The 16,863-nt window shown below is 37.6% G+C and overlaps 1 protein-coding gene across 2 annotated transcripts in view; it reads right to left on the minus strand.

Moving 5' to 3' along the window:
• Positions 1 to 16,863, minus strand: part of LOC139687228 (uncharacterized) — a 42,653-nt gene that overhangs the window by 23,539 nt on the left and 2,251 nt on the right. For both annotated transcript variants that reach the window (XM_071584354.1, XM_071584353.1), the window contains 4 exons: positions 15,477 to 15,566; positions 12,800 to 12,981; positions 4,986 to 5,181; positions 2,491 to 2,671 (listed from right to left, as the gene is read on the minus strand). In XM_071584354.1, the coding sequence (XP_071440455.1) occupies positions 2,491 to 2,671; positions 4,986 to 5,181; positions 12,800 to 12,981; positions 15,477 to 15,566 (649 nt within the window). The remainder of the gene's footprint in view (positions 1 to 2,490; positions 2,672 to 4,985; positions 5,182 to 12,799; positions 12,982 to 15,476; positions 15,567 to 16,863) is intronic.

The raw sequence follows: 16,863 nt of genomic DNA on the forward strand, positions 1-16,863 counted from the left end.
AATTATTGATAATATTCTTGTGAGGGATCCTGGTGAGATAGAAAAAAGAGCAATTTGATCACAACAGTTGGCATCCCTCATAATCTGGCTTATAGGCGAGTAGTAAGTGTGCTTTTGGGCATGATATCTAATTCGGAAGAGAGTTTCATACCTCGTGTTATATGAAGGCACTCGGAAAGCTATAGCCCTTAGGAGTTGTACGGAATCAATCTTGTAGTGCAGTAATTTATTAAATAAAAGATTAAAAGTTAATGCCAATCTTAATTTTTCACTTTCAACAAATGTCATTGCGACATTTATTTTAAATATCCCTTTGATGAAAAATCATTCAAATTTTTCTCAAATTATATTTTAAAACGAGAAAAATTACATAAATTTTTCCTGATATAGCCAGCCATTTACCTAACACTCACAATAGGAGGACCAGGTCCATGAATGACCAATCCCACTGAAATTTGGACATTTGATTCTCCATAGCTCTCTGAAAACAAAAATAATCAGTTTTGGGCAGTCAAAATTTAACTAATTAATTGTTTCAATGTTGCCAACAGTGTCTTCCCTCAGCTGCCACAGTAGATTTCAAGGGTATCAATGCTTTGGCTGCCAGTTCAATGCCAATCCGCAACTAATTTTGCCAGCTTTGTAATGTTTTAATACTTGCTAATTTTGTTTTCAAGCATTAAGAATATTATTGTTGGCTTAAGCATTCTTTTAATTTTTCCATCTATTGCATGGTAAGTTTTGGCTTCATGGCATCATTTCTTTTTAAATTTTATCACATTTTTTTCATTTAATTTCTTGAGATGTTAAAAAGTTACTTAATTTTATTTTCATTCTGGCATTTACTAGGGAGATATGTACATTAATAACAATCAAAACATTAAGAGGTCTGTTCAAAAAGTTCCAAAACTTTTTGAATAGCTCACCTCCAGTTGGTTATTTTTTTATCCACTTTGATGCGTTACATCTGGGGAATCTTCCTGCATAACCACCTTCAACCACTTTGTTGAAAACTTGCACTGTTGATTAGCTACAGCTGTTAATTTAAAAGGGTGTTTGTGGAGGGCAGTGAAAAATCTAATCCGTGAAAATGCCCTCGTTGAAGCAGCAACGTTGTTCTGTGAAATTCTGCTTGAAGCTCTGCAAATCTTACACGGAAACTTTTGAGTTGATTACCAAGACTTATGATGAGAATGCTATAAAACGTACCATGTGCTGTGAGTGATTTACCCAATTCAATAAGGGGCGGCAATCAGTGAAAGACGACAGCCATTTCGGAAGACTATCAACGTCGACTGAAGACCTCCCCCCCCACCACATTGAGAAAGGGATCAATCTCGTTCATGCAAATTGACGTTTGACTGTCAGGGAACTTGCAGAAGAGTGGCATCCTGATTGGTTCGTTCTATGAAACCCAGACTGAAAAATTGAGGATGCATTGAGTCACCGCCAAATTTGTGCCTTACCTGATGACAGCAAACATTAAATTTTAAACAAAGTTATTTTGTCAGGCATCATTTCCAGTGATTATATTTTCTTGAAAATCACATCAATTATAATGAATGCAATAACATTAATTATATTTAAAAAGCTGATAACAATTCATTGCCTTTTAATACTCTCCTGAGAGAATGATTGCATGCTCACACTGCCCCTTGAATTTATCTATATTGAAAGGATACTCGCATAAAAAAGATTTCAATGGCATGCCATCATAAGAAATATATTAATGCATGTAACAAATACGTTAGAATAATTCTTCATAAATCCTGTCAAATCTGAAATAGGATCCAAAATATTCTCAGCAAAAATATTCAAAGGGGTTATCCAATTTGAACACGTGGTGACATGGTAACCTTACTTAAGAGAGAATAGGTATTCTTTCCTTGTCTGGGAAATTAATATGTATCTAGGATTGATAGCAGGATTCATAGTTGAAAATGGTCAAAAGACATATTATTACAGTCTTCAACATCCCACTGCCGGTCAACACCCCCTTCATCCACTTTTCCTGCCTCCATAGGATTTCTCCCAACAAACCCCTCTCTTCGCCCACCATACCAAGTACTTCCTCACTTGTTTTCTTCTCTGTCCATTTCACCTTCTCCATTCTTCTCCACACCCACATTTCAAAAGCCTCCAATCTACGTCTATCCTCCTGCTTCAATGACCACGTTTCCGCGCCGTACATAGCTACGCTCCATATCAAAGTTTTTAAGAGTCTTTTCTTAACATCCTTACTCAACGTCCCTATCATCAACTCCCTCCTCCCCTTTAAAGCCTCTTTGCCTAGTGCAATTCTTCTTACGCCTTACGTCCATACTACTTGACTTAAATTCAGGGAAAAAAAGCTTTTGCAAAAATCAATATTTTTTGCACCCATCTAACAAACTCGGTGAACAAAATTCAGTATTCATCCCAGAGTATACAATCCTGATCCTCTGTACATTTTATAAAGGAAATATAAGGATTTAAAATGAGAGAGCTTACTTTGAATGGGACAATGGAATGAGCCAACTCCAGCGTGTTTCAAAAGGTGCTCCTTTAAGTGCTCCGAGCGAAGGAAAGACTTCATGCACCCTTCCTCTCCACACTTGAATCTGCGGTTGTTTGTGTGCTTGTGTTGGTGGCGCTTCAGTTTACTGGCGGTAGAGAAGCGTGCTCCACAGCCCTGAAACATGAGAAACCAGAAATCTACTCCTGTACCCACTAAAAACATCAGTCTGCCATCATGCAACTTGGAAGGGATCACTGAAATCACAGTTAAAGCCACACAGATTCGCAGTGCACTGACGTTAGGCCTCATTTAAAATATGCCACTAGTGCATATGTGGGAATAAGTTTGATTGATTGCTGAATTGGATAATGTGAAGCATAAACGAGAGATATACAGGGTGCAGCAACATAACTTCCATTTTTCAAACGCCAAGTGCATTCAAAAAACGAAGTTATGTCCCCACACCGTGTATGATGTAAAACATTGTCATGATAAAGTTTATAGCGTGACAAAATTATTAAAGGATCCACACTGGGAACCATTGAGCAAAGTTTAAATTACAGATCAAATCTCTGGCATAAGTTGGAAGGATGCCCCATTGCGGCGATGCTGAAAATGTATCATTACCCCCATCGTACTTACAGTAGGAGAGATCATGTCAGATTAGTATGTCAGTGTCTGAAATTGATCCCTGGCTCATTTCAGGAATCAAGGAGCCAAATATGCGCATGTTCTATCGTTTTCAGTTTCAGTGGAGGGTGAGAGGGATACTGGAATGGAGGCACTGTAGCATTTGCCAAAGAGAGAGGTATGTTTGGAGGCATGCTTTGGGCATCCCAATCAGGGAAGAATTCTTGCTTGCAAAAGGTGGTTATTGATCTTAATATTTAGGGGTGTGGTACTCTGCCCAATATAGAAGGCAGAGCATAGTTGGACCTTCATGGCAGGGACCGTGTCATTAAAATTAGAGACATTAAGTGTAGAAGGGATAGATTTAAGATATCATTTTTACCACGAACAATAAGTGGTCAGAATAACATTGCCCATTAGGAAAAGAAAACACTAAGGCACCTTGGAGAGTTTTATTCAGCCATTTAAGGCTTTTGCATGTATCAGTTTAATATTACTTTTAAAATTTTTATTTTGAATACAAATGCCGGATTCACTCTACATTCTGTTTGTGCTAAGTTCCAGTCAATGTCATGTACACAGTGAAGAGTACTGTGTTTGGAGATGTATGCCGGACACCTGCTGATGAGAAAATTGTTCCTTACCGACTGATAACTGTATTATCTATCAAGCAGTTGTTTAAATGTAGGTTTATAAAGACAGTGTCCAGAGAACCTCTGAGAAATGAGTTCAGAGTTTGGCATATATATCATCAATTTACTCTATAACAATAATACACAGCTTATTGATAAATTTAACTACAATGTGAATGGGTAAGGCGATTAGAAAAAATAGAATTTGTATTTACGCAGAACATGTTGTAAGACAATTAAGTGTTGGTTAATTAGGTGTCAATAGCGTAGTTCAAGTATTTAATCTAGGGGCACAATACATTTTTCAATAATATCAATGAAAAAATACAAGGGCCAGGAAGCTATTGAATGAACTGTAATAACCTTGTAATTGCTAAATTTTTTTTTGCAAAAACTGCCTGGCTATTTTAAAGAGAAATGCAGAATTATGAAAAATAACAGGAAAAGCATTACTATGTATGCAGCATAATAATAAAACTTACACAACAAATTCCAAAGAAACTGCAGGAGATGCTGCAACAGTAACTTTTAACGGAGCCATCCGCTAATATGCATTTCAATGCAACATTTTCAGAGCGTAAAAATCATTCGTCATTACCGGGATTCGAACATGGAGGATCCCTCAACGTCCAGTCAAGTGCTTTAGCCAGTTAAGCTATCGAGGCATCCCCCAAAATTTCAGAGTTTAAGAGGACACCTCAATAGCTTAACTAACTGGCTAAAGCACTCGACTGGACATTGAGGGAACCGGGTTCAAATCCCGATCAAGGCAAACGATTTTTACACTCTGAAATTGTTACAAACTAAAGGCAATAAAGCAAAAACATTAGCATTATTATTCTATTTTTATTTAAATTCATAGACATTGAGAAAGCCATCGAAAAGAGAGTCGCCAAGAGTGTCGTTTGCATTTTTGAGAAAATTGATCAGCGTTGCTTAAAGCGACTTAAGCACTTCAAGGGTTAAGTTATTACAATATACAACACCAACTTATACATTATGCTACCTTTGATTGTTACTGAAACTTTGCCATTCAAGCTTAATCTCTGGTTTTCATGTTTCACTGGTCAGTTTTTTTTAGAATTCTGGGACCCTTCAACAATTCGCCCAAAAGAGTGGACTTAAGCGTGCTTCCCGATCGCCTTTCTCTCGGGACACAATCGCTGCCGTAAAAATTTAGGAGACTCTCACATGCATTGAAAAAAATGTGCATATTGTGTAATTACCTGAAAGAGACAGGGATAAGGCTTATCTCCAGTATGCGTGCGCATGTGGGCACGCAAGCGACAAGGCTTGTCGAAGAGCTTCCCGCATCCTTCCCAAGAGCAACGAACCTCTTCTTCCTTGTGTTGATGCGATTTGATGTGTGATTGGAGAGAGTTGGCCGAGTAATAGTGCTTGCCACAATCAGCATACGGGCACCTAGAAAAAATGGTTTGCGTGAAAAATCAAGAGCTTGAACAAATACAAGTATAATACTCACTGTACTAGGGAACACATAAACCTTTTATCAGTGTTTTACACATAAGTTTTTACCAATGAAACAACATACAAGAGAAAAAAAGGCTCATTCCCAGTATAAATCTTATGACTAACTTAGTTCATGTGCAAGACAAATAAATACATACATATTGTTGTGTGTCAATTGTTTTCTACATACATATATACGTACATCATATTAAATCATTTTAATTCAATTATAAACACACATTACTTAATATTTATTAATCTGCTAAATCTACACACAAAACCAATACTGATAAAAATTTATTGACACATACACATTCCTTGACGGCACTAGTTATGACAGCGTAAGAGTGACCTCTGGGGTACTTCAGGAAACTATAATTGGGCCGTTGCTTTTCTTGATTTTATGGGACGAATAGAACCACGTAGTGAAAAGTAAGATTAGGATGTATGCAGAAGACCCAAGTGATTTATCAGGAGATATCTGGGGATGATGATCGTTTAATGCTAGCACAGGATCTACATTGCATTAATAGATGATGCTCAAAATGAGGAGTTATTAAACCTTAATAAATGTTCGGTGGTAAATTTCTTAAAGGATCAATGGGATTTGTTTAAAATTTAGCTGGAGTTGACCTGGAAGTAGTTGATACGGTAAAATACCCAGGTGTTACAATCACTAAAGACTTAACTTGGGGGACTCACTTGCGTAAAATCTGTGGGCAGGCATATAAAAAATTGGAATTTATTAGATGCATTGTCCACAGAAGTGACTCCAAGGTCAAGGAATGTTGTTACCACCCTCTCGTAAGGCCTCATTTAGAATAATCATGGAGCATATGGGATCCGAGTGAAAAAGGCCTCATTCGGGAAATTGAGAAGGTTCAACAACGCGCAGCCCGTTTCATTTAAAACTTAAAACGATAAAACTCAAAGCGTCACCGAAATGCTCATGGAGTTGGGGTGGAAATCATTGGAAGAGAGACGATTCAATGCAAGATTGAAATTATTAAATATATTCAGATCCGCATGTTTCAGTACCGAGGTCTCGCAAATTATTCGCACTCCTACATACATATTGGTCGCTCGGATCATGCCTATAAAATTCGGGAAATAAATGCCAGAACTAGCCACCTCAAGGACTCCTTCTTCCCACGGACAATACGGGATAGCAACTGCAGGGTTATAGATGGCAAAAATTCCACTCGCCACCCTCGGCATCTAGGGAATGATTAGTTTTACTAAATGGCATGCACTTTCACTAGCCTTGTGTGTTTTGTTGTCAAAACTCTTTCTTCCCGCATGACCGCATTAGAATGCCATTAATTGGTGTACTGCTCTCTACAGTATTGCTTGCTCTGCCTTTTCTGTGGGAGGACCCTCCCGCTACCTGCAGCATTGGGTCACAGTCCCTACCTGTGTCCTTGGGGGATGAGACCATTGTATGTTGCATGTCTATGTGGTGGTTGAATTTTGCCTTCTTTATGGTCAAATTCTAGCTTACACGTCATTGGATAAATTTTTACTACATTTTTTAACCTAAATTGTTTTTTAATTGATAGTATAGATAGTATATAGTATAGATAGCATATAGTATAGATAGTATATAGTATAGATAGTATATAGTATAGACAGTATATAGTATATATGTATTGATAGTTGGTTGGTAGTAAATATATTTGCATTCGTGTAAGTAGAAGGGGTTTTTGCATGAATGTATACGCCACTGTGCGTGTAGGTTTGCATGGATGTGCTGATTTTGCATGTGGTTTTGTTCTCTTTTACGGGTGGTGACCTAACTTCCCCCACCACACGGTAGCTTCCGGGGATTATGTGGATGTACATTGCCCCCACAGTTCTTTTATGGCTTCTACTTGCCACTTCATTTAATCAGAAGAGTCTATAAAATTTCATTTTTTGGTTTAATCACTTTAATGTGTCTGGTTTCAAGAGTTACAACAACAAAATAATTGTGTGTAAGACCAATTTTGAGATAATTGTCGGATTTAGAATTAGAATTTCTGAAAAAATCTAACTCACACAAGTTGAGCCCTTTTGAATTCCCTAAGTGCACCAAGATGCCTTGATGACAGAGTAACTAAATTTTACATGTTGTTTATAAACTGTTACTTACAAGCAATTACAGACCCAGTAATTTAGATCCATTTCTTGGAAGGTTGAATTGAATATATAGTTATATAGCAACTATTGAATATATAGTTGCTACATTAAATGAAGAACACAATGTATATTTCACCTGTCTTTAATTAACGTGCAACTAGTTTCAACGCTTACAACTAGTTTCAACGCTTCAAGGCATCATCATCATCAGGTACTACGCACCATCGTCAGGGCACCTAAGAGTTGAAACTAGTTGTGCGTAAATAAAGAACAGTGGAAATATACAGTGTGTTCTACATTTAATGTAGCAATTATATGTTCAATAACCTTGGACGAAATGGATCTGATTTGCTGGGTCTGTAATTTTTTGTTTCCTCCATGTCTCTGTTTCTAAATACCCGTGTTACGTTAGCCATTTTCTAGTCTCTGGGAACCTGGTGACCTACTAGCAACTTCTTAACTATAATTTCTAGATATGACCCATTTACCAATGCTAGCTCATTATATATTCAAGTGGCTATTTGGTTCGGACAAGAGGATTAATAACACCTAATATTTTTGGGCAAACATCCTATTCCATTATATGCGATTTCATTTTTTGGTATCGGTGAGACATTGGTGAATACGCTTTGAAAGAAGGAATTGAATAAGTCAACCTTTTCCAAATTTCAGGTTAATCTTCCACCTTTATCATTTTTGAGTGAATTAACTGTTAACTTATTTCCCTGAACCTCTCTCACACATGACCAAATTACTTTCATTTTCTCTCTCAAATTTTCTGCTAATCATTTCCCTTTTAATTTGCTTAATGCTTTTCGAAATTCCTTCTTGACTTTTGCCATAGATAAATTATAATCATAAAAGATTTCACTCATTTTGTTGATAAAGATACCATTCATTAAATTTTTCATCTTGGCATGACATAGCCTATGATGTCACAGTACTTTTCCAACATCCGTGTTGCACCATCTAAGTTCTACTTTCATAAATTTACTTGGAATGAACTTGCTGTGTGTGTGATCTCAAGGAAGTGATTCCACGTATCCTCAGTATTTAGTGATTACTATTTTTCTTAAAATTGGAAATTGAATTTGTAGCACTCTTTTAGGACATTATAGTCCCCTTCTTTAAACATGCAAATTTTTCTTTCATTCTTCCTATTTCTGACCACATGTAGTGAAAGCTAAAGCATTTACTGCCCTGTAATCACTAATTCCTTCTATAGTTTCAATTGTTAAAGACTTTTGCGAGTACAATCACTGTTAAAATATCAAGGAAAATATTACTCCTAGTTAATGAATTGACAAGTTGATGCAAGTAGTCCCAGGCAAAAGAAATCAATAGCAACTTGCAGATATATTTCAATTTACCCGTTTTGAAATAATATGTCCTCTAATCAATAGATGGGACTGAAATTTCCACTGACCCTAGCATCGCAATTATTGTACAGGGATAAGAAACCTTTGATTTGCTGATCTTATTCTAGCATAGAATTATTTTTGTTGTCTCGTGGCCTGTAAAATTTGCAAATATTAATTCTCTTAGATTGAGGACTTTTAATTGAGTACAAAATGCTTTCAAAACCATTACCTGGAATTACCCTGCTGATGCACGAATTCTCAACTGCACTATACACATTGCATTGATTCTATTTGCCCTGGCATTTCTGTAACAGGAAAAGGATTTTGGGAAAATTTAACCTTCAGCGATAACAATGGATAAGCAACCTTCTGTCCCAATAATTATATCTGTGCCTATGATTTCAATAAGGTGATGATATTCTGCAAATATATTATTAACTTTAGCAATTAACTACTAAAGCAGATAATATTTTGTTGACATTATGGTAGCATAAATATTTAATAGGGATCATTTTATCATTATTATTGAATCCATTAAAAAATTTTCCATCCGATGCTATTCGATTCACATTAAGTGACTATTGCATGCATATATAGCACTGATCCTCACTTCATTAATAGCTAAATTATTTGGCCAAGAGGAATTTAGAGACCCTCTATTTGACCTACACGATGTCCTACACTTCAATCTAACAAACCACTGCAGTGAGGCTAATAACTAATTCCCATTATCTTGCCCCTTGTAAACCCATTTTCAGAAAGCTGGGCCTGTTACCTTTTCCTTAAGTATATATTTTATATGTGTTATTGAATACTTACAATAATTTTACCAAATTTTATAAAAACATTGCTGCACACAGCCACTTCACAAGAAGTTCTAATGACCTTCATATCCCATATGTACACACTACAAGTTCTTTGTGTGGTCCAAACTCAATGGGTTTAAAACTTTACAATGTATTACCCAATGAGTTAAAGGGTATCAATAGTTTTTCCGTTTTTAAATCCAAAATTAAAGCAATGTTACTCCAGAAAATGTATCACAAGGTTGTGGATTTCATTAATGATGGAGTGTAATATTGTTATAGTGTGCTCTGTTCTAGTAATTTGTATATTATTCTACTATCTTCTGACTTGTCCTATGTCATGTACTTGATCACTGGACCAATAAAATTATTATTATTATTATTAGTGCTCGTATATCCTACACTTTACACACCCAGTTCAGAGGGTTCTCACATGAATGGATTGCCGGATGAAGGTCAACCAAGGAAAATGGAAATTACCTGCTCCAATGATAGAGATTGACTGCAGATGCAATGTCATAACTCTTTTGTTTTCCAAGGATAACCTCCAGATCCAAGTAAACTCTTCTGGTACTGTAATATTCTCATATATTCAAGGCTATTACAATATATAAAGAAGTATACAGGGTCTCACCCAAAAGTGGTAGGACCAATTTTCTCTGGCGCGAACGGAGCTGTGGAGGGGGGTCTGCCTGGCAGGGTAAGGTGGAGGGGGCTATTAGCAACAGACCAACACCAACCTCAGTCGCCTGCGGGCTGTCGTTGAGTGAGGACACCGTTTTTAGTGAAGCAAGTTTTTTGTCCGCATCGAAAAACAAAATGAATCTGAATTTTGAGCCACGTTATTCCGTAAAGTTTTGTGCGAAACTTGGGAAGACGGCAACTGAGACCCTCGATATGATCAAATTAAATTAACAAAATTAAGCCGTTCCACAGTATTTGAGTGGCACAAGCTGTTTAAAGAGGGTAGGGAGCTCGTTGAAGACGACCATCGCTCCGGATGGCCGTCGACGGCAAGAACCGACACGAATGTGGACAGAGTGAGGACACTGCTGAACACAGACCGACGCTTAACCAGTGAAGAAATTGCAGACCAGTTGGGTCTGTCTGCATCCAGCGTCCAATGCATTAAGTTCACAGGATTTGGCCATGCGCAAGGTGTGCGCCAAGATGGTGCCAAAAATTCTGCCATGGCGCGCTCGTCGTCAGACAGCTCCTGGCCAAATACGGCGTTGCCACGTTGCCGCACCCGCCCTATTCTCCCGATCTGGCACCACCGGACTTCTTCTTCTTCCCCCTGATGAAAAGACAGCTCAAGGGAAGACGTTTTGACTCGATAAAGGCCGTTCAAGAGGCTTCGACGAGGGTCATCAACGGCATCCCCAAAGAAAATTTCCAGCGGGCGTACGGGGAATGGGAGCAACGTTATACACTAAGTGTGTAGCAGCTCAAGGAGCATACTTTGAAGATTATTAAGTCGATGTAAGTATATCGTCAATAAAATTCTTGTAAAAAAATCAGTCCTACCACTTTTGGGTACGACCCTGTAAGTGACAGGGAGCGAGTCTTCCTAAATAACTTAAAATGAGACTTTTTTTTTACTTTTAGGACAGATCATCATCGATGAATGACCAACTTCACTGAAATGTGGCAATTAGATAATCTTTAACTCTTCAAACACAGAAATACCTTACATTGGGCAGAGACAGCGGACAGTTCACACAACAATTGTTTAGAAGTTGAAAAAAATGTCTACCTTCTGCCGCTGTAGTATTCTTGGGTACTGGCCCCGAGGTCACTGGTTCAATCCCAATTCACAACTAATTTTTTGCAACTTTGCTATGAGTTTATTTTTGCTAATTTCATTTTGTCACCTTGTTATCATATTCTTTGGCATTCTCCTAGTTCTTTTATCTGTTGGAAGGCAAATTTTGGCTTCAAATCATCGCTTTTTTTCATATTTTTGTAAGATTTTTTTTCATTTTTTCCCGTGTTACCAAAAATTACAGAATTTTATTTTGACCCTAGCATTTATTAGGAATACTTGGGTTTTAATGGTGATTAAAAAATTAGACTTTCTCAATTAGGAACAATGTGCAAAACACTAGAGCTAAATTTGCTTTTTACCACACCTTAAACACTCTGCATTGGCAAAATTCCCTGGTCAATGATAATCATTAAGTAAATGAAGCAGAGTAAAGCATAAGTTAGAATACCAATGCAGATCTGTAACTGGTTGTGAGTCAAGGCATGACTCATACATATGCCCATCCGGCAGGTAATATTGTATTCGAGGCATTAAAAATCAGTCACATTTTGCCAGTACAAAATGAAATATTTTACTTCGTAGTGAATTTCATGATGCTGCCATCAACAAGTATTTTGGATGATTAAGTTTGAGTTTACTCTTCCTTAAAATAGCAATGAGATACCCTAGGAAAAGCGAGAAGGAAAATGAACTGCAGCAAAATAAAGATTCAATGCATATACATGCACAAAGAAATAATAAAATAACCACAAATGTAATAAAAAACAAAAAATATGAAGCTCAAATTTACCATCCAAATGATGGAAAAACATTAGATGCAAAACTGCAACCATTAATGTGAAGGCTTCACAACAATATTAGCAAAAATAAAAACATAATAAAGCAAAAATAATCATACCGAAGGCAGTATTGACTGGCAGGCAACTCTTGGAACATCAGCAGATAACGTTACCACTGCAAATATTTAATTCTATTCAATGGAACAATATGATTCATCAGTCATCGGCACACCTCTGCTGATTTAAATACTATCATCATCATCTATTAGGTCGTCTAAACACAAAACGGAGTGTATTTTGTGATCAGGGAGTTACGGGGAACATAATTACTGAATTTCGGTTGCCCTTGAACCAGGTCCTACCCTCATTTAGCCTACCCAGAACGAGAATGGTGGTAATGCAGGCATACCAAACCATTTCATTATTAATGCTTTTGACCCTGCTCCCAATGTCGTATCCCAGATGCTGGAGCCACAATCAATGACTGACCATGCAACTCCTTCATTCACGCGTTTTTCCATGTTTCCCTGGTGCACTAAAATGATAGGGTTAAATGATCCAGGAAGGCACAAGTAAAATCATGGCACAGGCAGAGAAGGACCACCTGCCAGAGCCTTCATCCGGCCAATTACTGATGTACCACGGCACGGCCTGACCTGTTACTTTGGTTCATGAAAATAACCATGGGATATGGGCACGAAGATTTGAGAGAACACAAAAATCTTGAACGAGACACACCTGTAAGGGGCATGATGGACATCGTGGTCTCGCAGGTGGACCTCTAGGTGCCGTCTGGTCTGGAAGCATGCACCGCACGACTTGACAGGACACACCATCTCCGCTGGCCTCCAGTGAAGCTTCTCATGAGTGTGCAAGTTGTATATGGTCGTAAACCTGCGTCCACAGCCTTCAACTGGACACTGCCAATTACGGTATCATCACATGAATAAATTTCATCCCGTGGTGTTCATCCAAGTCAGATTCAAAAGGAAACGAATCTGGATTCAAAGCGTGGCCATTTCACCATGGGCCAGGTCTGATACAATGAACATTATTCCGGGTGCAATTGGATGGAAGTCCCGCATGGCCTCAGCCTTTTTGGCTCAGGTGAGATACTACAAGCTGCTTTTTGATTCCTGATGGTTTGCATATAAACAGCCAATTTCAAACTTCCTCCCTCACCATTGCTATGCATTTGCTAATGCGATACCAAAAATTGTTTTCATGACACATAACAGATTGAATCTCATGACAACAAATAAACCTAGAACCTTCACTTTCTGCTCAATGTAAAGTTATTTTAAATTATCAATCCAAACTGTAAATTTCTATAGACAGGGAATTCAAAGGGGTTTAATGCAAAAATGACTAATTTGCAGAGACAAAAACATTTCTAACCACAGGGAATTCAAAGGGGTTTAATGCAAAAATGACTAATTTACAGAGACAAAAACATTTCTAACGACAGGGAATTCAAATGGGTTTTATGCAAAAATGACTAATTTGCAGAGACAAAAACATCATCTGTACCTGAGTACCAACTATAAACATGCAAAAAGTTAATTGAGAAAGATATGATTAAAGAACACCAAAAATATCATGAATTGCTCAAAAATAATCCCAATCCCTCCTCTGCATGTGTCTCTCTACATGCCACGGTTACTGCAAATCACACTCTAATCTCCAGGGCATTTGGGACAACCGCTGTGCACCTGAAGGCACAGGTTCATATGGAGTAAGAGAGATGTTCGACATCAAAACCTCCTCAAGAGTTCTATCTCCCTTGAGAGAAACGCCCTCCATGAAATATGTACAAATATGTCCTCCCACCTGAAATATCTATAGTAAACCATTTTCAATTCCAATCAATTTTTTCTTTCAGATTCCATACAACCCTGAATATTTTGATACCACTCAGAACCTTGTCCAACCTGAGTAGGAATCTTCGGAGTATCTCTAACAAAACAATCTGATCGGTAAGTACTGAATGAACTGACATTCATTATATCGCAATTCAGAGTAAATGCAGATGTACACTTGAGCCATGTGATTGACAAATTTTATTACAACAAATGCCTTTTCATTCACAAGGTAATGAGAAGTTCCACAACAGATGATGATACATGGAAATTTTATTCCTAGTCTGTAAATTATTGGTATAATAATTAGAAAATCAGCCCTCAGCCCATCCACAGCATTCCTTATTTACTAAGCATTGCAGTGATCAGGATATGCAGGCTACATGGCATGCTTTGGGCAACTGAAAATGTTATATCACACACCAATCCCTTTTCTTTCCAAGACCTATTATGAATTTCCAACTTCAGATAATATTGGACCCAATGAACGATTTTTTACTCAAGTATTTTTGATGAATTTCAAACAATAGAACATATCAACTTTGAATAAAGGTAAAATAAATTTTAAATTATATATTATGCTTGTGCTCCATCTCTCATGACCTTTGGGGAGATCCCTGGCCACATCCCAGGTCTACCTTTCCCAAAGTGCGAGTGACAGGACTAACATTGGAAGAGATTCCACAGTAGACCTGTGATTGAGTTTTGCAGGGGTTAAGACATCTTTGCATACCCAAGCAAGTGAGTGATTGGTGGGCCACTGGCACAGAGGGTAACCTCTCGAAAGCCCTGATAGAGTGTGAGTGCATGCGACTAGCAAGGATCAAGGCTATTTATTACATCCAAGCTAGAGAGTGCATGATTAATTTGCTTTTATTTTATTACATGCGATTGGTGGGCCACTGATGCAGAGAGAGAAGTCTCTCGCAAGCCCCGAGTGGGCATGAGTGCTTGATAAGGGCAAGGGTCAATACTTTCTAGTACACCTTAGCCAGAGCATTTTGGTTTAATCGTTTTTTCTGTTCTAAACCCCCCTCCTATATCATTTATTTTATTTTTATTTAATTTGAACTTTTTGTTTATTTTTTTCTCTCTATAATTTCCCTCACCATATCCTTTGCCCATTTGTAAGAGTACGGCTGGGGTTGATTCTTCCCATAATATTCTTATGGCCGTAGTCACCGTTCGCTTCATACTTTGGGGAGATCATATAATGAAAAATTTATTGCTATTCAGTATGTAGAAGAGGTATGACATTTTCTTCATTATGCATTTATATTAAAAAATATTTTGTGTACTTTTTTAGAAGAGAGACTCTTTACATATAATTTTAGAAGGACTGCATTTTACGCTACATACGCTACGGCTGTGCAAGGTCAGGCAACGTATTTTGCAGCATCAGTCGTTAAGTGGACAACAAGCGCACAAATCCCGAGTCACCACAGTTCAGTAGCAAACTTTGAAAATGAACTTAAGAATTTAATTCAGGCAGGCATAGTGAAAACGCGTGCATCTGAGTAATCATCAGAGGAGAGGAGAAACAACAATCAACTCACCAAATAGTCTTTTTTCTTTAAGTGGGTTTCTTTATGTCGCTTGAGCTTGAAGTAAGTGTAGAAGGACCAATGGCACCCATCATAGTCACACTGGAAAAAATATACATCTAAGTAAACATCTGTAAAACTTTTGAGGTAGTCAACCTACATATAATTAACGTAATATTGTAATTATAATCACTAAAGCTGCACCACAGGATAACTAATTAACTATTGATTTCGGAAAAGGAAATACTTTGTCCTTCCACGCATATTTTTTCAAAAATAGAACAAAGAATAGAACAAAGTATTTTCTTTTCCGATATGAATCGCTTCCGCAAATTGACGCCTCAAACCATTCTATTAACTATTGATTTATTTGAATTCTGACAAAAATTCAAGGCACATTGAGACCGCACATAGTCACAGCAGTTAAAGCAATGTTTGTGTACATTATGAGAAAAACAAAATTTGCACTTTTCCACAGATTTAATTGTACCGTACAACGCGTTTCAGTTCATCAAACCCAACTTCAGGTACAAAACCTGGTTCAATGAACAAGAAGATGGTTCGACAAACTGAAATGCATTGTACGTCACAGTACATCTGTGTTGAAGGATGGACATGTGGATTCACTTGAAGAACTATATTTGACAAAAGGTTTCTCATTCATGTGGTTTTATTTGGATTCTCATCTACATAATACCCAGCAAGCCACCACAAGGGCTCATGCAAAATGCACTCATGCAAAAATCCCTTCATCCAACACTCATGCTAAAACATAGACCATAAACTAACAAACAATTTGCAGGATGCAACATGAAATCCATCCAACAACGCACATGCCAGAACATGACAACCAAGAAGGCAAAATTCCACCACCACATGAACATGCAACATAAAATGTGGTTTATTTTGTTTGTGTGGTTTAAGGTGGTGGTGGTAATCAGGATGCTAAGAGCTGCATTCAACCGATCTTTACATTGAAGCACATTGATGACATTTTGCAGTCAGTAACATTGAGATGCTGACATTGAGAGAGACTGCTGATGAGCATAAGTTCTACAACATCAGGACGACACATTTAACTATTTCGGAAAAGGAAGGAAAGGTCAACAATTTTCTGAAAAGTATTGCCCCCAACTACTGGTATGATTAATGGCATCTAGGTGACAACATAAAACTACACAAGAAGCTTTATTAGCCAGTGCTGACATCCCCACACGCAATATTCATCAAGACAAAAGGAAGGATATGTCATCACATCCACAAATTTCACCCACTCAACTCATTACACTTGATATGACCTTTAACTTTTTCCACAATGCGCAGCACTTTTTCAATAAATGGATGGTTGACTCATAAGAATCATTAGCCTTTTATGGCCTCCATGCCCACAGAAGGCTAG

This window comes from Hetaerina americana, unplaced genomic scaffold (genome assembly GCF_022747635.1).
Source record: "Hetaerina americana unplaced genomic scaffold, ioHetAmer1.1.p SCAF_18, whole genome shotgun sequence".
NCBI lineage: Eukaryota > Metazoa > Arthropoda > Insecta > Odonata > Calopterygidae > Hetaerina > Hetaerina americana.